Source organism: Dreissena polymorpha, chromosome 1, assembly GCF_020536995.1.
Source record: "Dreissena polymorpha isolate Duluth1 chromosome 1, UMN_Dpol_1.0, whole genome shotgun sequence".
NCBI lineage: Eukaryota > Metazoa > Mollusca > Bivalvia > Myida > Dreissenidae > Dreissena > Dreissena polymorpha.
The window spans coordinates 131454793-131482498 of NC_068355.1; the positions used below are offsets into that span (position 1 = coordinate 131454793).

Below are 27706 nucleotides of genomic sequence, written 5' to 3' on the forward strand. Positions count from 1 at the left end.
GTATATAAGCTATGAAGCTCAGTACACAGTGAACTGTATTCCTCAGGTGTTTATCAGATATGGGAACTTACATTGTTTGGATTTCCTCAGGTAAGTAACACTGCTAGGTTACGAAATTACGTTCACCTATTGCTTGGTAAACGTTATTTCTTTCATTCATTTATTCAGTCAATCATACATCTATCCATCTATCCATCGATTTGCGACACCGTAAGAGTTTTGAGTCTTAAAGTCTTCATCCATCTGCCAGTCTACGGTGGACCACGACTCCGGTATATAAGCTATGAAGCTCAGTACACAGTGAACTGTATTCCTCAGGTGTTAATCAGATATGGGAACTTACATTGTTTGGATTGCTTCAGGTAAGTAACAATACTATGTAACAAGAATACGTTCACATATTATGTGGTTAAAGTCCATGCAATGCTTCGTTCATAGGTTCGTTCGTTCTTTCGTTCTTTCGTTCATTCATTCAGTCACCCATCTATCCATCCATCCATCCATCCATCCATCCATCCATCCATCCATCCATCCATCCATCCATCCATCCATCCATCCATCCATCCATCCATCCATCCATCCATCCACCCATTTTTCAGTCCGTCCATCCTTGAACTCACTTAATATTCAATCCACTAAACATTCATAAATAAATAAATAATTCATTCACTTAACCACTGTCATATTCACTAACTAACTACTAATTTTAGTGTATTGTGTTACAATGTTTGCTATTATTTATTTTTTATATTGATCATCCAACGTTATACAAGAGTTGTTGACATACATGCTACACAGTACATCCGTTTTCGAAATAAAACATTTCAAGAAACATTGTATGCTATTGTCAAAGGATCAGGGTCATTTCAAAATAAAAATTGTTTATTTCATGCAAGATTTCGCAACATAAGTGTATCGTGACCTTAATGTAAACAGTGCATTACGGTGTAGAGCGCTAACACATTTAACGAATTCGTTAAATGAACAATTTAAAGGTTATATACGTTAAAGGGAATTGTTTACACATTTTAAGAATTTCTTATTTTGGAAGCAAGTCTATACATTCATAAAATAGAAAATATATCAAATTTGATATGAATTCCCCCCCCCCTGATTCGCAACTTTGGACATCTCGTAGCAATATATATTACGATAACATTGGATCATTTGAATTCAATACATACATCCTTTTTTAGTATGGAAATTTTCAAGTGCCATTTTTGCAAAAATGTGAAAAAATTCTTTATATCGCACAATACAAATCTATAGTATACCGGTTTATCATTTATTTTACTAAATGTTGTCAACGCGAGGCGAATAGTATCCGTTATGTAATCCAGTTATTAAGCGTAGTTATTTACAGAGTGATGCATTTGACATATCTCTGTTTAAGCTATGTATGTTGAATTGCAGAATAACACATTGAATATATTTGAGCGGCGCTTAGACCGCACAAGATAATCAGTGTCGGCACTTGTCACTTTTATAGTAATTTTCGTTTACAGAAAGCAGTTTCTTTTCGAAAATCAAGTTAGACAGCAAGCTCAGTCCCTTATTGGGACAACACTTTATTCACGTGCATTAAATCCCGTTTTCCCAGAGCGAAACCAATTTTATTATAAGCAATGTCGTAAAGAAGAAGACTAATCCCATCTTATAAGGTCAAAGTTAATATATGCTTCGTTCTTGAAAAACTCGGTTAAATTCATATGCAGTCCGTACTGGCTAATAGAACAATATTTATTGCAATTGACAATTCGCCAAACAGTCCCAAAACAGGCATAAACACAGACACAAACACCAATTGTTCCAAATAGAACATTAAACCGGTAGTATCCAATTACAATTAAACAGCAAAAAGAGAGAATACATTTTAATAAAATTAACACAATCTCTACTTAATGAGGCATGATAAAAGGAAAAAAAATCAAACAGATCTCGAATTTTACTTTAAGTTGTAAAGACATATCGTCAAATTCGATTTCTGAATAAACTGTTATGCTGGAATAAGTTTCTTCAATACACATAATCAAGGGGCTAGAACGTGTAAACTCAGTGTATGTGACGGGGACCATGAGTTAAAAATTGAAATTATGTATTTACTTTTTAGAAGATCGATCCATTTAGAGAAAAACAACGTTTCTTTGATATTCAAAAGCATTTGCCAGGCGTGATCCATATTTGGTTCTGTTTGGTTATTTAAGACGATATACAGACCACTTCATCTCCAATATTTATTTTAAGTAAACGCAATTATTGTTCTGTATTTATTCATTATTAACGTTTGATGTCACTTGTAAAACATGCACATACTTTCTTGTAGTGGTTGCTTTGTTCCGTTTGCTTTGTAGTAGTATAACGTGCACAAGTCACCTTGTCATCAAATGATAAACAGTTGGCTCGGAGATTATTATGCGATCACCGTGGTGACCTTGAGCCTGTAGTTGTGAAGTCCTCACGCTGCGGGGTGGTTCAGTAGTTACCGTCTCACCCATGTTTTGAAATATAGTGTTGTTAGTAACATGTCCTTGGTAAGCACATTCAGTTGATCATTTGTAGTTGAAGTATTTCTTAAAAGTGATGTTCACGTACATATTTCTATTGAGAAGTATAATTTGACAGAGTTGGGTCGCAGTATAATTTAATGTATTTTATATTCTGAATGACATATATATTATCAGGGTTCGATCTTAGTATGACTACTTTCACAACATCAGGGCCCGCACATGGTTTATCCCAGAATAACCCACACTAATTTTCATTCTAAGTACATCAAAAACAAATGCATATTTTTCTGTACCACTCAGGTTGATATAGTCTGATCACAGTGTAGCGTTTTTAAGTGTTAATGATCAATGCACTTTGGGCTCACAGTTGAATCTCATCATACGTGCGAATTAAAAATACTTCACGAGCTTAGCCATGCACAATTGATGTGTAATGCATGTAAATTCATGCAGCCGTTAAAATGATGATCGCTTTCATAAGATAGGGTCTCACACTAGAACCATTTGCATTTGACACACTATTATCATTGACACATCATTTGACACACTATTATCATTGACACATCATTTGACACACTATTATCATTGACACATATAACGTGCTTAATCAAACTCATCCCGGATAGTTAAGCAATTTATTCATCATTTACTCTAACTTGCTTGCTTGCGCACGTAGATAATGTCGAAAAAGACTAACACAGTCTGACAGAATACATATAGTATATACAGCAAAACATCATGCTCAGTTGAATGTTTGAAAAATAATTATGATAGAACCTTATTTTTGAAATCATTTTAGCACAATATTTAACGAATGAATATAAACACAATAAATAAAATACGTAAACTTACTTTTGCAAGGAAAACGATATTAAAAAACGTGTGAAGTGTGCTATACCTTAGAAAATATCGCAAATCTATCATATTTATAATAAAAAAAACAAGTGTTTTTTAAATAAATTAAATTGTTAAATTCGGAATGCAAAATATGGATATATATTAAGTATTAGAACCTGCGCTCTATGTCAGTGTCAGAACTATGTATTGTAAAATGCCAGGTTGTTACAGTTATTTTTAATACTTACTGCCATACTTGCTGAAGGCTATTTGCCAAATACTGCAAGACAAGTGTCAATTGAAGAATGTTGTAAAGAAAAAAAGAAGATGGAACGTTTTTTTGAACAAACTTGCCGATATAATCTGAGGAAGGTATAGTACATGATGATTTACGAAGTGATTTCACATGGCTCAGAATTATACGAACTGTTGTATTATTCATATAAATAGAAGGTTCCTCATCCTATGCAAAACAACTTCTATTTGAAATGTAAATATCCTTATGCAAAATGCACAATGAAAACACGATTATTTATATATCATACTGCAAATATCATATGGCAAATATCAAAAGACAAATATCATGAAGAAATATAATAATGTAAGTATCATAATTCAAATGCCTTAATACTAATATCATATTGCAAATATCAACTTTCAGTATTAATTCCTTATTTACAATTATAGCTAGCATCGTCAACGATTTCATCAGAACTTCAGGAAAAGTGATTTATCAAAGACAAATAGATACTGGCTTCGGTGTGCTTCTTGGATTTCGAATAAATGGCGTTCAATGGTTTACCTAGCGTTTGTTGAATTCAAACTGATTTTAATATACGGCACACTACACATGGTATGCAAACACTTGAAGCATGCCTTGACCTCAATATGGAGTCATTGAAACTTGGCCAATGCTTCTGTAAAACAATAACGAACATATTTAGGTTTAACATGCTAAACTATAGCATGTCATTATGCAAAACGAAAACACTTTTACAAGTAGAGAGAAAACAATACCATTCCCTTTATACTCCCAACTTGTGAACATAATCAATTAGTTTTCGTTTGTTTTGCATTGTCTAATCTAAAGGCCACTTTTCGCCTGATATGCTATTTCTTTGTTCTTTGAAGTCTATTTTTTGTTCGCAAATTATTTGTTAAACATGAGCAAGTTGGCAGCGGTTCCTTTTTCACCTCATAACGTACATTCGTACATGTCTTCTTTTCACAAAAAGCTTCTATAGAATGGAGGGAAGTATTTGAAATTCGCAATATTAAATCAAGTTAAATGCGATATTAAACCATGTGAAGACGCTATATTTAACCTCTTTAAATGCGATATTAAAGGGGCCTTTTCACAGATTTTTTAATTCATTCATTAAATGCTTTATATTGATAAATGTAAACATTGTATCGTAAAGGCTTCAGTAAAAAATCAAGAATAAAATTAAAAAAAAGGAAAAGAACATTGCCCGGAGCAGGTTTCGAACCAGTGACCCCTGGAGTCCTGCCAGAGTCCTGAAGTAAAAACGCTTTCGCCTACTGAGCTATTCCGCCGAGTACACATACTTGACGTATTTTATACCTTATATAAGCAATCTTCGTAGTTTCACAAAATTTAAGGTAGTGCACCTCTAATGATTTCCCGCGATTTCTTCGAAGGTTGAAGAGCCTACTATTAGGTGCCGTAGCCTAGTGGTTAAGGCGATAGACTAGTAATCTTTTGGGATATTCCCGCGCAGGTTCGAATCCTGCCGACGACGTATACTTTTTTTCGACGCGTTTTATTTATTTTCTAACGTAATTTGATTTAATATGGCATATAAGCTATATTTATTGTTAAATATGATGCAATTTTTATGCACATTCTTCAATTATTAAAATTAAAACAACGTTATGGCGAAATTGGTTGATTTACTGTTAAAAATACGAACCATGCATGTTGCATTTTTATTTTTATTTCAAAAAGTAAACGGTAAATCTGTCTACTTCTTGGTATTTTTGCTGTATATAGTGTTTCTATAAAAACTAAGTTTAAAATATGACTTAAATGATACTATTTTTAATTTTATGACACTTTGTTTTTAACCGACCCAATTTTTACTTGGCTGATATCACTTACATTTCATGGCGCTCTTCCATAGATACAAATTTGTAAAAAATAAATGTCTGTAAAAGAATACTTATTTCATCTTGTTTAAACTTTAAACACCTTTACAGCATCTGTACACACCAACTGCATGCCCATATTTGGAAATTTGAATGAATTATGGAACTTTTATATACCCCAGGGGTGAAAATAAACTGGACAAAAGCCGAGCGTGGGGGTGGTTTTGAAAAAATCGGTATATTTTTTTAAAAAGCATGGAAAGCCTACCTACAAATTTGCATGTAGTTCAGTGAAATGATGCTGATTAAAAAAATAATTAATTAGATTATATTTGGATATGTGCCCATTAGAGGTGCGCTACCTTAACGTCAAAAACAGAACTCTCCAAATTATTCAATCGTTTCGCGTTGCAACGCTTTATAATTTTTAGGTTTTAAAATCGTCAAAAGATGCATATAATGGCTATATTAGACCATGGTAAATGTTCAGTATTACTTTTTCCTCACAAATATCATAACTAAAACGAAAATTTGCGAATCTGAAACAACTTTTTTCAATTTTGTCAATTTACCAAAGCGTGAAAAGATCCCTTTAAACCACACGTATGGTAAGTTGTCTAATCTAGTCAAGACATATAGTCACAAGACATAATAAATACTATTGTTGAAGTACTGTGATCTTACTATGACTTGAAGGAAGTTATGCCACATGTGTATTTATTAATTGTGATTCGCACTTGTGTGTGCCTTAAACACCAGAAGCATGTTGCCATTAAAAAAACTGTTTATGAAAATTGTATAAACTTATACTACGGCGTGGAGGTAATCATATGGAAATTGGGATAATAAGCTAATTGGTTTGTAACTGAAACATATTACCCCTACCATCGCATCGCTAATTTGCATCGCTAATTCTACGTTGTTATTCACTTATGCAAATTAAGTTTTTATGGTTATAAGATTGCCGCTCTATCTCCTTTTTTTCAAACCTAAAAACTCCCGCTTCTATTGCAATTCTTCTTAATAAAAAAACGTAAATTTTAGATCGATGTTATTTATTATTCTTATTAAGATGTATTTAATAATTCATCGTATATTTACTTATCAGTCGAAATAGGTACTAGGCTCGAAATGGTAGAGGTAGAATATTAAGTGGAGTGTTTTTGATGCTCAAAAAAAGTGGGCTTGTTATATTATAGGGCTTTTTTTGCGCTTAGGTGAATAACGTGCTTACCTAGTAGTAGTAGTAGTGGTAGTAGTAGAAGTAGTAGAAGTAGTTGTAGTAGTAGTAGTAGTAGTAGTAGTAGTAGGAGTAGTAGTAGTAGTAGTAGTAGTAGTAGTTGTAGTAGTAGTAGTAGTAGTAGTAGTAGTAGTAGTAGTAGTAGTAGTAGTAGTAGTAGTAGTAGTAGTAGTAGTAGTAGTAGTAGTAGTAGTAGTAGTAGTAGAAGTAGTAGTAGTAGTAGTAGTAGTAGTAGTAGTAGTTGTTGTAGTAGTAGTAGTAGTAGTAGTAGTAGTAGTAGTAGTAGTAGTAGTAGTAGTAGTAGTAGTAGTAGTAGTAGTAGTCTTTTAATTTATTAATTATAAAAAATATAATAATATATTATAATAAAAATAATATAAATATAAATGCTCCTCCTCCTCATCATCATCATGGTCTGCGTCGGCGGCTTCGGCGTCGGCGGCGGAGTCGGCGTCGCCATTATCATCATCATAAGCATCGCAATTATCATCGCAATCATCATAATCATCATCGACATCAGCTGTATCACCAACTTTATCGTTAGTATAAAAAAAGTTATGTTGTTACCGAAATAAAGTAAGGTCCATCTTTCTGTACAGTATGCATAGTGGAATGCATAGAACTATACAAACAGCAGTGTACATTGAAAATGGAAACCAAAGATGTTGTACCGTTAAGGCTTTCCGTGTCCTGACTTTCGTTATAATTAATTTCAGTGCTAGCTGTCGCTGTCGCTGACGGCAACCGAGAAAAACGACAGGGATTGTCACTGGAACCGGGCAACTGGCCGAGCTGTCAATCGGTCAGTTTATAGAGCTAATACCAAAAACGAAATATACCAGCACAGGCGGTAAGCGTGTGGCCATGATATTAGCTAGTAAAACATCATTTTGAATGAAAAATAATCAAATTATAACGAAAAATCAACTTTTCGCGAGTTGTGTAACGTGTTATTTTTTTAAATTCGACCCAGCATTTGTAAAAATATAACAAGATATTTACATTTCCAGAAAGGAAATTTATTTCTGCGTTGAATAAGACCAAGTTCCTGGAAATCGCTGCACAAATGATGAAGTTATTTCTGTTCAAAGCATGCACCATGTTTTCGGGTATTTTTAGTTGAGTACCTTGTTATGTATATATATATATATATATATATATATATATATATATATATATATATATATATATATATATGATAGTGATATTTTTTTCAGATGATTTTCGTTATAATTTGATTTTTTTTTCATTCAAAACGAAGTTCTTTTTTAATTAATATCATAGCAACACGTTAACCACCTGAGTATACCAGCGGATTAATGAAAAAGATAAAAGAAATAAACCAGTATTTTGAAAGCAGCAAAACTTCCCCGTGTTCGTTAAACTTAGTCGTAGAACATAATGACAAAAGAAACACTTTCGACTTTAACTTTTAAACAAGCACTTCATATATATGCGCGTTACAGTTCATTATTGCAACTTGCTTTTCTCCCCATTTTGATTTGTTTACGATTTGTATAATCTGAATTCCATGTCGTTTTTAAACCACTCGTATTGCCAAATTGAACTATTGGGCTAATGCTTATGGTTCGAGATAAAGTTCTTCTACTATATCTATAAGTCAAGTGTTGAGAGACCGTGGTATGGAGGATGATCTGCAATACCATCAGCTGTTTTCATCTTATTTTATTGTTCAATTAATTCAATAAAGACACCCTATTATGAACGATCAATAAAGTCACACTATTATGAACATTATTCGCTTTCATCATTATTCATTTGCTGTAAATGACAGTTAAAATATTGGTCATACCGTTGATACGATGAATAGTATAATGAAAAGGGCCGTTATGATGAAGACATTCTTATTAAACTGATAGTGCTGATTAAGATATTGATGTTGTTAATGAGGAGAAGGATGTAAAGGTAATGAGATATGATCACAAATTTTGAATCAATTATGAATCATGTATATATGTCTTGTTTATATGGAATCACTTAATAACAGTGGCACGAATTGTTTATCTTTCGCTTATTGATAATCTTTACAGATAAGCTTTGTTAACATGAACTTAAAAATAAAATGTTTTATGGTAGCTATGTAGGATGTTTTAAGAGCGGAATTTATTTACCTCAACTGCTTCGAGTATAGTTTATTTACAACTGTCTTGATCATCGCCCAGTGTTCTTTCCGATCACATACAAGTAATGACATCTTTACGACGCCATTAAAAGATAAATACCGGCCCTTCCAAGACTGCTCGAATACGATTAAGTACGGAATACCGTTAGGCCCTCGTGGTTACACATTAAAATCCAGAGGGCGACGATGCGATAGTGCGATGTATGATCGCGACAATGCGATAGTACGATGGCGACAATGCGATAGAACGATAGTACTTCTATGGCGTTGTCGCATTGTCGCTATCGTACTATCGCGTTGTCGCATTGTCGCCATCGTACTATCGCATTGTCGCCATCGTAATATCGTATTGTCGCCATCGTACTATCGCACTATCGACTTGTCGCCCTCTGGATTTTAATGTGAAACCACGGTATTCCGTAATCTAGGAAAAAAATACGATGTGCGCATGTGTACCGGAAGGCGATAGACGACAATGCGACAGTACGATGAAGACAATGCGACTGTGCGACAATACGATGGCGACAGTGCGATAGTACGATGGCGACAATGCGATAACACGATGACGACAGTACGATAACGCGATAGTACGATGGTGACAATGCGATGATACGATGATGACAGTACGATATGACTATCGCATTGTCGCCATCGTACTATCACGTTATCGTACTGTTGTCATCGTATTATCGCATTTTCGCCATAGTACAATCGCACTGTCGCCATCGTATTGTCGCACTGTCGCATGGTCGTCATCGTACTATCGCGTTGTCGAATTGTTGCCATCGTACTATCGCATTGTCGCTATCGTACTATCGCATTGTGGCCATCGTACTATCGCATTGTCGTTACCGTACTATCGCACTATCGCATTGTCGCACTCTGAATGTAAATGTGTAACCAAGATGGCATTAACGGTATTCCGTAGTTAAGGCTTTAGCAAACATGTTTATCACAAGTCATTTTAAGGAGGCATGTTTTACCAACTACGTCTCTAAATGTCACTTAATTCCTAACTAGTTTTGGAAGTGTTCGACCAACTTAATATATGGAGCAGCACTAAATTTTGCATCATATCTCAATGGTTAGATCTCTTGTTCTGTCGTAAGATGTTTCAGATTTATAGTGCCATGAGATATAACAACGTTGTTTTTTTCCGCTTACCCAATCGACCAGTTTTGCGCCAATCCTGAACTTTTTAGGTATTCCAGTTTGAGTTTTCGATATTTTTTGTTACGAATTACTATGGGTCAAATGTTAAATTCTTAATTGCAATCAGGGGCGACACGCAGACAAAGTCACTGTTACTCGAAATATATAGACTATCATGTCATACTTGTAAAAAATATATGCTCCAGACAAAAAATGTTGTTTGAATGAGGCAAACAAAAGTAAATGCATAGAAAAAGATCTTAACTTTTTCAACATAAACAAGATTGCTTTCATGTTTAAATTGTCTTGGGCGGAACAATGTTCCAACTGTTGTGTTAAAGAAATTGATTTGAAACTTAATGTAATGTCAGATAACAGTGAATGCAAAGTGCAAAGAGCAAGAACCATACACCTTTTTTATTATTAACATAGTTAATTCCCTTCGTTTTATGTTTGAATTACTTACGCAAAATATGGCTACGCATGTTTCAAAATATTTCAAAATAATATAAGTTCATTACTCACAGAGGACATTATGATGACAAAAAGAATACGAAGAGCAAATTAGCCATATCCTTACTATTTACAAAGATAATGTCCTTTAATTTTCCTCCGTTTATTCAAATTACATCAGTATTGAAGGGATTAAAATGCAACATAAAAAACACATTGACATGTTGAGTCACGACGCAGTTTTTTCTACGACTTCCAAAATGATCATTATTTTCCACGCTATGTTATAACACATATAATAACGAAAATGTATTAACTATGATTGCAGGGGGCTGCAAGACCCTATACGAGAGTGAACACGACAGATAGAGTTGCGGCCCTTAGAACATATTTTGCATCGTCGAGGATTCAGGCTTACCTCGTTCCTAGCGAAGATGCGCACCAGGTCAGTATTATCTATAGAATAACTTAGAAATCACGAGTTATTGCCGTAGATGTTACATTTAAAACGTCTCCATGCGTTTAAATCGAAAATTAACATTATATTAAGGATTAATGATTTTTATCAGAAAAAACATTGATCGGTCATTGATCAGAAATCCTTTCTTATGTTGTACTTGATTGAAAATATTTATGTCGTTGAACTACACAAATAACGCTCCCTGAACACTCCTTTGGTAGATTTAATAAGCTAAAATCAAATATGGTTCCACATGCCGTCGAGGCTTCAATTTTTTAAATATACATTTTTTTGCCATTACAGAGCGAGTATCCGTCGGGATATGACAAGAGGCGTGGTAACATTTCCGGCTTCACGGGATCCGCAGGTTGTTCAAAACGCATACCGTTTTTTTCCAGTATCGACTTTGTTTATTATATAAGTTAAAACATGGTTTTTAAATCCATATTTGTTTTTCGTTTTCAAAAACAGTGAGGAGGTGTTGTTTGTCATAATATATTTCGTCTATTTGTCTATTGATTGACATTACTGATGGGACAAACTAAAACCACTCAAAATACTAAAGCAATATTAAAATGACGTCAGTTGTGCACGTTTGCAATATACAGTAGGTAGAGAAACAATTTTGTTTCACTATTGGTGTCACGATTAATGACAAAATGACACAATGACTCCATTACTAGGCCTCCCTTCGAAAAAGAGGGGGTATAAGGATTTGCTGGATGTCAGTCAGTCGGTCGGTCAGTCGGTAGGTCGGTCTGTATGTCGGTAGACAAGTTCGTTTCCGATCAATAACTTGTGAACGGAGGGACCGATTGGCTTGATACTTCCCATGTGCATTGGCCTTGGGCAGTGGATGACCCCTATTGAGATTTAGGTCACTAGATCAAAGGTCAAGGTCACTGTCACAATAAGTGTGAAACGTGTTTGCGATCAATAACTCTTCAACGAATAAACCGATTGGCTTGGTACTTCCCATGTACATAGGCCATAGATAGTAGATGACTCTTATTGAAATTGGGATCAATAGGTCAAAGGCCAAGGTCACTGTCACAATAAGTGGGAAAATCGTTTCTGATCAACTCATCAACGAATTTAACCGATTGGCTTGATACTTCACATGTACATTGGCCCTAGACAGTAGATGACCCCTATTGAAATTGAAGTCACTAGTTCAAAGCCCTGTTAGAGAATGGGGGTGGGTGGGCATATGTCTCCGACCGCGGAACTATTGTTTATGTTTTGTACGCTTGCTAAATATAGAAACATAATAAGAGAAACAGTTTTGATTCCACTGAGCTTAATTAGCGTCACAATACATGGCACATTTACGTCACTATTATTAAAGGTTATTTTACGCCATGAATCATGTAGATATAATGGACATGATTCTTATATAAAACAGAATGAAATTCAACAAAATTTATCCCAAATTGTATTCGTATACATTCTTGAAGACGTCACAATTGCTCGATTGGTCATTGTCGGCTCTGATACAAAATAAACGTACCCCGGTTACTCTTAAGTATAATTCAAAGTACCCGGGTTACAGAGGACACGACTTATTTTTAAGAAGGTCCTAAGCCGACGACGACCAATTTAGCGTTACTTATCGTGTTTTTTTCATCGTGAATACACTGTTACTGACCTCACACAGGTTTCGCGGTGGTAACGATTGACAAGCAGGCGCTGTGGACGGACGGCCGCTACTTCCTGGAGGCGGAGGACAGCCTCGACTGCAGCTGGATTCTTATGAGACAGCGTGAGTTCTGCCGAGTGTTTCTAGAAGACTTTTTTGTTGTCGGTGATATCACGTATATCAAAAGAGAGAAGCAATTATTGTTCGTGGCATCACACGTTGAAGCCACACACTTTGCCTCTGACCTTGAAATGAAATACTTGTTAATCAATACATACAGATGCAATTTGAAAGTGAGCAAACTTGTCAATATATCTATAGCCTAGTTAGCATTTTATTATTTGTCAAACGGTATCACTTTTAACACGAACGTAGGATTTCTATACGTTTATGTCCATTTCGACAAACGCGATTATTTTTAAGTTTTAAAACGCAAAAAAAGACGGATTTCTACCTTGTAACCGCCATATATATTCTAATTGGCATAGATAAAATTAAATCTATAGCCTAGTTAGCAAGTAATTTATTATTTTTGCAAACGGTTCAGCTTTTAAAACCGAAAGTAGGATTATTAGACGTGTACGTCCACTTCGACAAACGCGATTATTTTTAAGTTTCAAAGCGCAAAACAGACGGATTTCTTCCTTGTAACAACCAGATATATTCAATTGGCATATAAAAAATATGTTTCTTATTAATACTTAAATTTACTATGCAAAATAAGTTGTGTAGCTTTAAGTCTTGCTTTATTTACATTTATCATAAACGGTGAAACATGACAAATTATTACTTATTTGTAATATAAAAGACACTCAGCGCTATACATAAAATATATAAACACTTAGTGTCGTATGTAACGAATGCAACTTGTCATCCGCAACATCTATCAAGACCGTTTTAAAACCAACTTGCTTGCGTACACTTCATTCGAATTTATTACATGTCAACATAAATGTAATTGTCAAAAATTGTATGATGCACACAGTAATTGCCTTTTCGTCCATCATAGTTTTTGCATTTACATTAAATTTGAAAGTTTTTTTATATGAATATTTCATCATTGATAGGGTTTTCAAAAAGTCTAACAATGAATATCCTCATTTATGTTGCACTTTATGGACCATTCTTACTTTTGCCGTACCTATGAAAAAACCTTAAATTATGTTGCAATTAACAAGAAATCTCTTCATATTATATACTTGTTGGTAAGTAATTTGGCTATTTCCTTTGCAATAGTTCTGGACTGTTTATCCAATGGTTTTTTGTTAACCTCTGAATGAATTCATGGTCGATTACTCAGCAATAGAATTTCAAGAATTAAATGTTACATGGTAACTCAATTTGAGCCTCGCTCTGGTAAAACGATGTTTTATGCGATAAGCCTGTGTAGTTCACATAGATTTAGGCTACTCAGGGACGACGCTTTCCGCCTATACTTCATTTTTGCTCAGAAGAGATCTTTAATTAAAACAAAAAATACAAACAAGCGGAGAGAGGCATCCCTGATAAGCCCCTACGTACTGCACATGCTAATCTGGAACGACACTTTACGCACATGTATAAAACACAGTTTTCTCAGAAACAAGGTTCATTTGAATACATTTAATTTACAAATTTCAGGAGAGACTGGCGTCCCCACGATGGTTGAGTGGCTGAAGACTCAACTGTTAAGCGGCGAAAAGCTGGGTGCCAGTCCATTCCTCGTCAGTAGCGGTATTGACCATTAATGTGCACTTGAGACATGTAAAATGTATTAGTATATGAAAACTATTACGGTACTTTTTAGTTTTTCATTAGGATTGTTTTAAATAAATATATAAATAAATACTTAAATAAATACATAAATAAATATGTATAAATAAATAAAAAATTATGTATAAACTAAAAAGTAACAGTTTGCATTAAACTCTCTGATCAGTTCCTGTGTAAGGTACCTATAATTGTTATTGATGATAAGAGATCATTCTCAAGCTTAACCACGTGATTATTTATTGCGTTATAACGTTCGAATACACGGTGTACTTTTTAGCAATAGTTGTATTCAGTTTCATTTAAGAATAGAACCTAAGAATAACGATGACATTAATGTATGAGTTGAAAAGGCAGTAAGTTCGGAACCTTATAATGAATTGATTATAAACTATTTAAATTATGTTTTAAAACTAATGTAACAAACAAGAAACAAGATTATCCATTTATATGTATTTTAATTATATTAAATGTTAATCTTTAAAAAAAAAATACTAACGCTTTTGATTTTGGTGTTGTTGATAAAATATATATTTAATTAGTGAACGCTTTGGATATTTCATGGCAACGTGGAAAACCTATTCGGACGACCTAAGGAAGGCGGGTCTAGCGCTTGAACCAATAGATAATGAGTTGATTGACGAGTTCTGGCAGACCGCAAACGGAAGACCATCTCAGCCGGACACGCCAATTAATGCACTTCCTATTCAGTTCGCGGGTGGGTACTAGCTGTAGACACATCCACCAATGCGCTACATATTCAGTTTGAGGGTGGTGGTGGTTTGGGCGGGGAATGGCTGGGGAGGGAAATTCCTACAATCCACTTCATATTCAGTTTGAGGGTGAGTAAAAGCTGGGATACGTCCATTAATGAAATTCATATTAAGTTTGAGTGTGGGAATAAGTTTGGGACACGTCAATATCAATGAACTTCATATTCAATTCGCGGATTGGGAAAAGCTGGGGACACGTCCACTTATGCACTTCATATTCATTTTGATTGTGCGTATAAGTTGGGACACCATTGATGTTCATATTCCGTTCGCGGGAGTGTACTAGCTGGGGACACGTCCTCCAATGATCTACATATTCAGTTTGAGTGTGGGTATTAGCTAGGGACACGTCAAAATATGCACTTCATATACAGTGCGCTGGTGGGTACAAACTGTGGACACGTCCACTAATACACTACATATTTAGTTTGAGAGTGGTTACTTACTTGGGACATGTCTATCAATATACTTCATATTCAGTTTTAGTGTGGATATAAGTTGCAAAAAAGCACTTTATATTAACTTTGAGGATGAGTTTAAGCTAGAGTCACGTCCACTAATGCACTTTATATTCAGTGTTAGGGTGAGGGTACTAGCTGGGGACTTGAGGTTATATAGACATTTATGGCTTTAATTTTGGTTGTATGTATATAATATATAGATCTTGTTTCAAACTGAATTAAATTAAACTAAGTTATTTGGTAACCACTTTAACATCCAGTTGTTTACATGCTTGGATTGTTTTTGAAATTCATAAATGTTCAGCTTATATATTCTTCATAACTACTACATATATTCATTTTCCAATATACCTTTGTGGTCATTATATCATGTGACTAACAGAAATTGTACCTTATAGCATCAATGCGAAAGAAAAGTCGAGTGCGCTTTCTTGGGACATATAACTATTTGCAAGAAGTGAATACCAACTTTTCAGTTTGTCCTTTACATTTCTAGGCGTCTCGTGGCAAGACAAGGTGAATAATATGCGCACCAAAATGACTGCGGAAGGAACAGACATGCTGGTTGTAACTGCTTTAGATGAAACGGCGTGTAAGTTGGTGTTGTTGTTTTGTTTATTTTTGAGGGGGGGGGGGGGTTAAGTTATAGTTTTGAACTATGATATTTTTCTCTTTTTTAAACTTTGATATAACTGATTAAAATTTTTGAAAGAATATTACTTATTCACAATTAAACTTTTGTCGGAAACGACTATCATCGCCAGAAAACAAAAAAATACCTTAAATGAAACTATAGAGACCTTTTAGGCACTGAAAGACTATTATACATTAAAAACAATTGCGTTTTCACCCAACCAGAATGATCTTTTAGAATCGTGTGTTACAACGACAGTTTTGAAACAAAACAAGCATGTTCGTTTTAATCAATTATAAAATATATCAAATAAATTTAACCTTACAGGGTTGTTCAACCTGCGAGCGAGCGATATAGACTACAATCCCTTCTTCTTGTCGTATGTCATAATAGAAAAAAACACGACGAAGTGAGTATGAACAATGAAGACGATCTTGTCATAACAAATCGCGACCTGCCGATCATAAATACAACCACTACCACTACTACTACTACGACAACTGCTATTACTTCAACAACCACCTACAATCATCATCATCATTATCATCATCATCATCATCTCCACCACCACCACCACCATCATCATCATCATCATCATCATCATCACCATCACCATCATCATACTGAAAGAGAAAATAGTGCCAGTAGGACAAAATCATGAAATATCCAAACATAAAACACATTTATGATTTAAAGGAACATTATGTCGTTTACAAAAGTTTTGTATTTCAAATACACGTTATGTGTTTAAGGCTGTACATATTTAACCATACTCACAAACTTACCGCCAAACTGACGGGCAATGATACCAAAATGAACCTAGCAGCACACCTGAATACCAATGATAACGGCACATGCACAGGGCGTGCGGACATGTGCGTAGAAGTAAGTTATAATTTGACAGAAATATGTTGTTCAATAAACAAGGATCTTAGAAATAACGTAACCTCATATTACTAACCTCATAGTACTGTCAATAAGAATCGTCAATGTAGAAGGGTGCGATGCGATTGATGACTTTGTTTTTTACGTGTTACGTTCTTAGTCTTCGATATGTTCAGAAGTCTTACTCTACAATAGGCGAGATTATTCACATACATACAAGCAATCGCGCACATTACTATTTGGGTATAAAGAAAGCCGACATAAAACACATTCCGTATCAAACGTTCTCATCGGAATGCAATTATCATTAGTGGATAAAATGGATTTGTGTTGTTTGTATGTACAATTAAAGCCAAATATCTGCAGATGTCAATGTACTTGTTCAAATGTATTATGACATTATACGCTTTCCAACTTTCTAAATCGAAGTCTGTTATTTCTCAAACTCAGTTAATGTTTAAAACACTCATCTTAGGTGAAGTTGTACGATCAAACTCAAATCAAGGCGGATGTCTTTGCAAGAGCTGAGTTAAGTAATAAGGTGTGGCTGGGATTCTCGTGCAATCAAGCCATCTATTCTGCCGTTCTAGAGGTGGGTACATATGCATCGCCTGGAATCAATAAAATCTCTAAATTACGCATATTTAGTATTCGTAAATTTAAATTTCAAAATTAACATGTTCATTGGTACGGACTAAACATATGTTATGAAAGTAAAGTTATTAATTTTGGCTGGTTATATATTTGTTTCATTTTGCCGATATTTACTTCGAAATAATAACATGTACTTTAAAGTATTTACCACAATAGTTTAAACGCCAATGAATTCATTTTACAGGGCAAAATTCTTCAAAAGAACACTCCAATTGCAACAACAAAAACCAAGAAAAATCCCACAGAAGTAGAGGGCATGAAAAAATCTCACGTGAGTTTTTCGCAAATATATTTCGATTTGTTACCGTTGTTTCCTTTTGACGACCCCATATTTCACATCCATATATATGATAATAGGTTTACAGTACCTGAAGGAGTTTATGTATCCGTAAATATAATACTAATTGATTACAAAATACATGTATTGGCAAATGAACATCGACAGATTGGCATTAACCGTGTTAACGATTCCCAAAATTTTAACATCGTTAAATTGGTGGATGTGATTGTTTCTTTGTATTTTTTAACGGCATTGTTTTGATTTATTGTCCGCTGCAATATTTTCTTGCTTCAAACAAATTTTTTGAATAATATTATTCACGCACCTCGCGTGTACAGCTCTATGTCTAACATGTATCTTATTTATACACAACAAAGGTGTTGTTTCATCAACCTTTTACAGATTAGAGACGCTGTTGCATTGATCTCCTTCTTAGAAAAACTCGAACGAGAAGTATGTAAACAGTCGAGTAAATTACTGGAACATATAGATGATATTGACATGAAGTATATTTGCATTCTATATGCATTTTAGTAAATATATTGGTAATAAAATATGATTGTAATGTGTTACTTCATATTACAAAACATTTTATTGTAAATAAAGGTTTGATATCATTCCACTTTCTTTACTGCTCTATAAAATGCGGTTGTGGAGTGATAGCATTTTTGAATAATTAATTTTTACAAAACCTTCACAATATTTTGAAACGCACGTCAGCTTTTCGCTATCATGAAGATTACAGTTGCTATGATATATACCATTCCTCATCGGATACCCATTATCAATTGCGTTTTATTTGAAGGTAAAAGCTGGTCAACCATGGACCGAGCTGTCAGCCGCCAACGATTTGAAAACATATAGATAGTAGGTCATAATAAAATAACGATCACTTCAATAAATATTTAAAAATATACATTTACGTGTTCACTCTCCAAACATATGAGAAACGTATCGTTTACCATATATATTCGTCGCATTAATAATACATGTTTAACGATACGTTTTGACAGTGTTTATTAGTAGTACAAGAAGCAAAAGCCTCCCTTAACAAACATTTTAAAATATAAATATAATGAAAATAACATGTACAAATACAAAGAAACATATCCGACCAATTTAGATAATGTCCCGAAAAAGCAACACATATTTACATAAAAAATAATTTTCAACGTAATTATTAATAATACAAACACCGTTTCTTAAAAAAAATCATATTTACTTCGCACAGTGCGCAACAATTCAACCGTGGACTCAGTTTCACTTCAATATCCAGCTCGGGTTCAAATGGGGCCATTATTCACTATTCTCCTTCGAACATGACTGATAAAAGCATTACAACCTCGGAAGTGTATTTGCTGGACTCAGGCGGACAATACTTGTAAGTGTGTGTGTTTTGGGGGAAGGGGCGGGTCGCTCTATCAGGATGCAACGGAAGTAAATATTTTAACTGTTTAAGTCTCATAATTGTCTTTTTCTTAACAACTTTACAAACGGCAGTCAAATTTAAATAATTTATAGAATTATATTCGTATAGAGAGTTGAAACTGTTGCAGATTAAGAAGTAAGTGAGGCGGATATAAAAGGTTGTAAACCTATGGGAGACATTGATTATTAATTAATTAATAATAGTTAATTGTGAATCCGAACCAACGTAAATATTATCGTATTGATATGCCACGAATAATATTTTATTGCTCTGTCTACTATCCTTGCCACAAATGACATGGCGGCAGTCTTGTGACAAATATACAGCGGCAGTCCACTTACAAATCATTCTTTAAAAGTGATTATGTATGTATATGTTCCAATTTCTGTTTTATCGATAGTACTGTCGACGGTACTGTTTTGCGTGCATATGTATTTGGGTAACAATATCGATGTTACTGTTTTGTGTTTTTTTTCTAGAGAAGTAAATATCGACGGTATTGTTTTGTTTGTATACCTCTACGGATTGCACTGTCGATGGTACGATTGTGTGGGTATTTGTCATGGGATGGCGCTATCAATGGTTCTGTTGTGTGTGTATATTTCTGCTCATTGCACTATCGGTGGTACTGCGTTGTGTGTATATGTCTACAGATGGCATGATAAATAGTACTGTTTTGTGTGTATTCATGTATTTCTATGGATGGTACAATCGATGATACTGTTTTGTGCGTATATTTCTACGGATGGCACTATGAATGGTACTGTTTTGTGCGTATATTTCTAAGAATGGTACCGTTTTGTGTGTATATTTTTACGTATGGCACTACGAATGGTACTGTATTTGTGTATATTTCTGGGGACGGCAATGTCAATTATGTTCATATGTGTATATATTTGTTGTAGCATCACACGGTGTTACTCTTTTGTGTGTGGAGACTTCTATGAATACCAAATTTCGCTATAACTGTGTTGTGCCTATATTTCTAGGAATGGTACTATCGAAGTAACAGTTTTGTGTGTATATCTATGGGGATGTCCCAATACATTGTACTGTTGTGTGTGTACTTTTCTAGGAATGGTACAACTGATGTTACTCGAACATTCCATTTTGGCACCCCAACTTCTTACCAGAAGGTAAGTAAAATACGAGAGGGAATGTTGGGGAGCATCATATTGTTTTGTTACTTGATTTTAATATTAGTTTTTAAGTAATATGTACAGCTAAAACATACTTTTACCAAAGAACATCTTACATGTGTTGATATAGTTTACAAATTTTTTCCTCATTTGCATCTACTAGAGAATTTGCATTATACAATTGAATTTTGCGTGAATAAATATCAAATTAAAAAGAAATCTTGTTCAATTGTTCAAAGTATTTAAGGTTTTGAGCAAATAAATCATCATTTCTACTTACAAAATATATATCATTGTAACTTACTAATGGTATATTCTTGTCAATAATGTTAAACAGTTATAAATTCGAACATTCACTTCAATCTTTAATGCATTTTTGCGCATGATCATTAAACGTTATCGCCAACTCGCACATAACAGGGGCCTATACACGATCACTCACAGGACACACTTGGTCTGTGTATTTCACAGTTTGCAAAAAGCATATTTCAACGATTGTGTCTGACAAAGTCAGTGTCAGCGTTTGCAGAGTAAGTTTCGTGCTCGATCTTAGCAACGTATTCGTTCCCTTCCAGGGTGCCGATATCACATATCAATTTCTTCCATCTTTCCCTTCCGGGAGTGTTATACCAGGGTGCTGATAAGGAGTGTTAAACCAGGGTGCTTATGGCACATATCAATCTCTTCCATCTTTCTCTTCCAGTTGTGTTATACCAGGGTGCTGTTGGCACATATCAATCTCTTCCATCTTTTCCTTCCAGGAGTGTCATACCAGGATGCTGATTTCACATAGTATTCTCTTTCATCTTTCCCTTCCAGGAGTGCTATACCAGGGTGCTGATGGCACATATCAATCTCTTCCAGGCCATCTGGCAGAAAGGCGTCTACGGTTGGTCAATCATAATAAATTCATTTATATTGCATTATTAATGTGTCTTTTTCAGTTGTTAGTTTTAAGCGCTAATAACAAGTATTAGTGTATTTCATTGATCGGAGAAATTAGAGAAAAAAAACTCACCTCGTGTAAGTGTATTTAATTGATCGAAAATTATAACCTAACAATGTGTTTAAAATCTGTCAGAGTTTAAATTATACAGTTATTCAGAAGATACATGTATAATATATGTTTACAATCTGGATACAAAGGATGTCACGCACTATTTTATCATTTATACATTACACAACCGCATATAATCAGTAATATGAATATTTATAATCAATCGATACACGCAAAGATTACTATATGGAATTTATATATAAATGGGTTTCCGATATGGTTGGAATATTATGTTTAAATGTAATGCAGGACGGGAAATAGACGCCTTCGCCCGGGCTCCACTGTGGGATGTTGGCCTGGTATACCGGCATGGTACAGGGCACGGCATTGGGATGTTCCTTAGTGTCCACGAAGGTAAGTCCCCTTGGTAACTGGTCAAATGTTTTGACAATTCTGTTGATATTGTTTTATTTTTAAGGGATAAATGCATCTGGGCAACTAATAACAAATAATTGCAGACTCTTATCTTATACTTATAATAAACATACATGTACGTTGTTCGAATGCTATAATAGCAATGGTCAAACATATGTTTAAAGTTCGAAAAATCTAAAATAAACTGCAGCAATATGTTCGATTTATAGCTCCTTTTTCCGATTAACTAATTGTACCTCTTTGTTCTTCATTAGAACCATGAACAACAAGTGAAGAAACTCTAGATATGTAGATGAAACTCATAAACGAAAACTGCAACTTTAATGATACATTTTTATTTCAGGACCGGGAAGAATATCGCTGGCTCATGATCTATTTGCTCAAGATAATCCACTGGACGAATTTCAGTTCTTTTCCGATGGTAAATTGTCATCAAATGATTTTGCGAACTTCGATTGAAAATCTCGTACAATCTTTTGGGGTAGAATTGTCCTAATTTAGATGCATTTGCTAAACATTAGTACGGGCAAATTGAAGTTCATGAAATTACCTGAAATACAACTTATTTATTCAAATTTTTCTTTGTTTTATGTAAAAAAAAAATAGTAAAAATTACCTTCACATAATTCTAAGACTAAGAACGTTTATGTGTGACAGCTTTTCAATCCAAATAAAAAATGCATGTATAGCGAAAAATATGAGTCTCTTCTTTTACTCAAACGGTGTGTTAGCTATCCTTGGCATTAGACATGAATGTAACGTAATCGCACTTGTTGAATGTAACGTTCTCGTACAAGTTTAACACAACTTTATACGCACGTACAATTGTAAGTTAAACATAACTTCAACCATATCAAACTCATTCTAGTTCAGCATGTGTTATATAACTGACTCGCCCTAGATTAAATTAAATTTAAAATAACGTTCTCAGTACAGTATAATACATTATTTCACATTTAGCTATATGTAAGAAACACTTAATATGCAATTTGTAAAAATAAAATAAACAATATCTTTTGTTGGTATTTTTTAACTGAATAAATTCTTTACATTTGTGTATTGTTTATAAGTTTTTTGAAAAAAAAAATCATATTTTATTTGAAGTTTTAAATGTCTTTATTTTCATATGACATGTATGAACACATGGTAACTAATACAGTTATTTAAATAAAAAGAAAACGTGATTATCTTAAATCATGCTGTCCCGCATCATTGTAGAGCCCGGTTATTACGAGGCTGGACAGTTTGGAATCCGTCTAGAAAACATCGTCATGGTGAAAAATGCTACCACCAAGGTATTTACTGTTCTTGTGTTGAAACGTCTCGACACTGAAAGTAAGAACGTGTCAATTCTCAAGTTTAATATGAAACCAATGTACAAAAATGACTTTAGAGAGCATTTAGAGAGCGTATATGCCATTCATGCTTGCAATGGAAATTTAACATGCAAAAATGGCGTATAGCCCCTTCGTATAGCCCTCAGTGCCCTTTATGGAATTAATGGGACATTCATGCAATGAGGGCTCAAAACCCCGTCTAGATTTCAATGGACCTGACATGCAAAAAGGGATTATAGCATATTCTAGACTTCAACACGTCAATTGATAAAATGATCCAAGAAGACAAATAAAGCCTTGCCTGCAATTGACATGACGTGCAAAAAAGGGCTAATAGCCACTTCTCGCTTGCCCTCTATGGCCCTCTTTCTTGCTTGTGGCTTCCTCCAAACTTTCATTGATATTATATGGAATGAGGCTTATAGCCCATTCTAGACTTTCATTTGCGTGACGTGCAAAGAGGGTTTATAAACCTTTAATACATCTGAATGAACAGTCTATTATTACCTTCAATGATTTTCACGTGCACAGATGACTTATAGCCCGTTATTGCTTGCAATTTATATTACATTCAAAGAAGGCGTATAGCCTATTTTTGCGCGAGATGGACATTACGTACACATATTGCTTTTAGGCACTTTCTTGACTTAAATGCATATTTTGTGCAAAGAGTGCCCATATGTCCCTTTGTCCGCACTTTAATTGACATTACGTGCAAAGCGTATTTATAGCCTCTTACTAGAATACTGTGGAAATTACATACAACAAGGTTGAAAATAAAATTGTATAGCATTTTATTGGGCGTTCATAACTACCGACAATCGAATTAGACAAAAACACGTGTATATGCGATGTTTATGTAAAAACTATAATTTGCCTAGTAACCTTCACATGCTTGTATTTCAGTACCGATTTCCTGGAGCAGAGTTCCTCACCTTTGAGCACGTGACACTGGTGCCATACGCTCCTAACCTCATCGACTACGATTTGCTCAGCGAAAAACAGGTATAATGAGAGTGCATGTACATATCAATACATTAATCGTCATCGAAGTGTCCCAATCGTATGTCCGTAGTTCGTTGCATGTAATTCATTCTTATTGTAAGACGAATAAAGAAACAATAGCGGCAAAGGTTTTATAGAGGCGGATTATCTTGCTTCGTACATTGTGTGATTGGTGATAAGTTTCAGGTACACTATTGCTTTGATTTATACACATTATTTAGGTCTAAACCAAATAAAAATAACTTTTCTGTATTGATGAAGCAGTTTTTTCTAGACATATTACGCAATTAATTATATACAGGGATAGTTTTTTATTAATAAGCATTATTATCGAATCCGCGTTCTACACGTCAACAGTTTTCGCGACCTTCAAAGTTATTTTCTACATCAGTATAAACGTCGTCATGCGAGAAATTCAAATAAATAATGTCCAATCAGATGCTTCATTGGAGCAGATTAAAAGTCATTTCGTCTATGAGCGATCTTCTGTTTGCTTTTTTTCGGTTATTTAAACAGTCTAAACGAGTTGACATATTTTTTCATTCGTAATGCATAATCATTTTTGCATAAACTCAAATAATATATCAAAATGTTATATCCGTCTTATTTAGAAACGCACTCGTTAAGTTGGACAATACAGCAAACGTTTGAATCTTAAGTCTGCAATTTGTTAGACTGTTTTCCATCCAAATCATAGAATTTGAATTTCACAAAACACAATCGCGTGAACAATATTTAAACATGTGTTACAATTTATTTATTAAGTTACTCATCTTTACGATAGCTATGCCATTATGATCTATACAAGGGTATAGGAATAATTTCAAAATTGAATGTGAGAAGTACATATGTGTTCATGCATTGACACACAAAAAATCTGATATTTCCCCAATACGTGTTTCAAGTAATGTACGTTGCCCTATTGTCGCACTATATATTATTTCCCCAATATGTATTGAAAATGTAAACATAGCTTTTCCATATATTGTCCATATTATAATATTAAATCATTACGTAATATTAAGAAGGACATTTTTATTATATATATGGATGAAGAAAACAAAGAAACATTATTAGGAGAGCAATTCTTGCCAACTAGGCTTTTTTTCAAACAATCGATCACTTTTCCACTTTAACAATATCTGAAAAGTCAATGTAAAGCATGCGGTGTTTAAACTGGTTGAAACTCAAAATTAGACCAGAATAACAAAATACAATTAACCTTATAGATTTGTAATTCAAAACGAAACGTATTAAAAGAGAACTTATATTCGATTTAATAGCCTTTTAATTACTAAATTATTTAATAACCACCAGAACTAGATAAGAACAATTTTCTGTAGCACGATAGCATGAAGTAAGCACAAATATCAACTAAATTCGTTCTCGTTTACAAGATTTCAGAAAGTAGCATCATGCAGTTTCAACCACTGATCATCGTAATGTATCCCACGAAGAAACCGTAATGCATGGTGTAAAAAGCTCGATCATCAAAACAAATATTACAAATTAACTCATAAGGGCAAAACCTGTGATTTAATGTGTGAAACTCAGTCAACGAACATCTTAATAAAGACAACTGCGATCTGACGTATTAAATAAATCAAATTTTCCTTAAAAGAAGGTGACTGTAATGTAAGTCGTTATACATAGGCAACTTTCCTTACTAGGTAGGAAACCGTGATGTTATTAATTTAAGCAGTTGAAATTTGTAAGAAGGGAGAAGTCTATGATCCGATCAAATGGCGGTATCTGAATACCAGCAAGTCACCATTTCTACAAGAGAATAAACATGATTATTTTGATCAATGTTGAGTTTTACTGCCTGGAAAATAAATATAACAACTGTGATTGACTATCCAATCGTTTCAGATCGAATATCTTAATGACTACAACAAACTGATACGTGAGAGGGTTGGACCGGAATTAAAGAAGCAAGGAAGGGACACTGCATACGAGTGGATGATGCAGAAAACCGAAGAGTATACGAGAAAGACTACGTCATCCGTTAGTTCCGTTAGTTCGCTCACCGGTTCTTTGTTCTTTATAATATTTGTTTTGTCTGTTGTATAAAACGTGTAACATATGTCTGTACCTTTAATGTGAATGCATATTTGAGTTTTTTATACTCTCATTGTTTTTTTAAACACACTTTAATCTAGTAATAGTTGATTTATTTTATTCAAGGCTTTACCGGGATAATCCAAACGCATTTCAAATACCACAATTCTTTCAAACATGATGTGAGGGGGAAGACTGTATGGCCTTGTTTTTTATTATTATTGACTTAATTTTGTTATCATAATTATATGTCGCTATTGGTCACATGACTATTTATGTTACGTCGAGCATCTATTGTGTTGTAGCAAGGAATAATAAGGAACAAAGCCGAACATTAAATTAATACATTTGTGAAAATATTTAAAATACTAAAGTTCTTTCAATTACAGTTTTGCTGTATGATAACATAAATACTACTCGAAAGACTCGGTTTACATTTTGAGTTTATCCCATTGCATATGCACACAAAGTACGTTAAAACATTGCGACTATGAAAATGAAAACATCCTCATTCATGGCAGATAATATCCCAATGCATGGCCTCCACACAACAGGCAAAAACTTAAAACGAAATTTATAAATATCTAACCATCTGATAGTTAACATAAATTATTAAATGATCGGATAAACATCTATGCGAAAAAACAAAACAAAAATGAAGGAAATCTGAAAGAATATCATACGTTGACTCTGTTCGCCATGTTTAAACTGCATTTGAGTCATTGGAATGGAATTGGACTTGTCCGGGTACATGACCATTCACATATGGTTGTGAAACTTAGGTAAAAGGTGAGAACAAGTTTTATCAAGGAGCAGAACACCACACTTAATACCGAAAGTAATAATTTATGGTTAATCACATGCATTGTTTATTAAACTTGATTGGCATGATAAAGAACTATTTTGCCGAAAGAGAATAATGCTTTTTGGGGTGCCCAGTTTTATTATAACAAATAAAATGTAAACACTTAAATGTTAAATGTTTTGATGTATTGACATTTGGTCTGAAGAATACTTAAGTCAATTAAGTGTTTTCGCAAGTAAATATCACAGTTTTTGTTAATAGTTTATAAATGAGCATGCCATCACCTGATAAGTATGTCTCTATATCTACGTATGAGAAGGTATGTGACATAATGTTTTATTACATTTTTTAAATATAAAATGGTGTTTTCGCTATGTATAAGTGTAATAAACATTCAAGCTACATGTGTGTGTTGTGTTAAGTGTGTTTGTATATATTGATTGTTATTTTCAACAGTACTTCAGTAATATCACTGTAGTCAGTTAACCTGCCCATACTTACTGAGAACACTCTTTTTGCAGC

The 27706-nt window shown here is 34.1% G+C and overlaps 1 protein-coding gene and 1 non-coding gene across 3 annotated transcripts; both read left to right on the forward strand.

The window, feature by feature from the left end:
* On the forward strand, positions 1-27588 carry LOC127850262 (xaa-Pro aminopeptidase 1-like). 2 transcript variants are annotated; one of them, XM_052383163.1, is made up of 22 exons: positions 1-90; positions 7410-7495; positions 10770-10886; positions 11205-11268; positions 12559-12663; positions 14161-14252; positions 14854-15007; positions 16020-16115; positions 16485-16566; positions 16910-17042; positions 17518-17634; positions 17881-17967; positions 18379-18429; positions 18782-18843; positions 19208-19357; positions 20481-20541; positions 21364-21433; positions 21851-21955; positions 22320-22397; positions 23195-23271; positions 24220-24318; positions 26191-27588. In XM_052383163.1, exons 1-22 carry the CDS (start codon positions 60-62, stop codon positions 26389-26391), a joined length of 2118 nt encoding a protein of 705 aa, XP_052239123.1. In that variant the 5' UTR covers positions 1-59; the 3' UTR covers positions 26392-27588. The 2 variants fall into 2 exon arrangements, with proteins under 2 accessions (XP_052239123.1, XP_052239115.1); XM_052383155.1 differs by lacking the exon at positions 1-90 and adding an exon at positions 273-362.
* On the forward strand, positions 5026-5107 carry Trnat-agu (transfer RNA threonine (anticodon AGU)). Its single transcript has one exon. It is a non-coding gene; the product is annotated as a tRNA-Thr (tRNA).
* Positions 27589-27706: the final 118 nt, after the last annotated feature.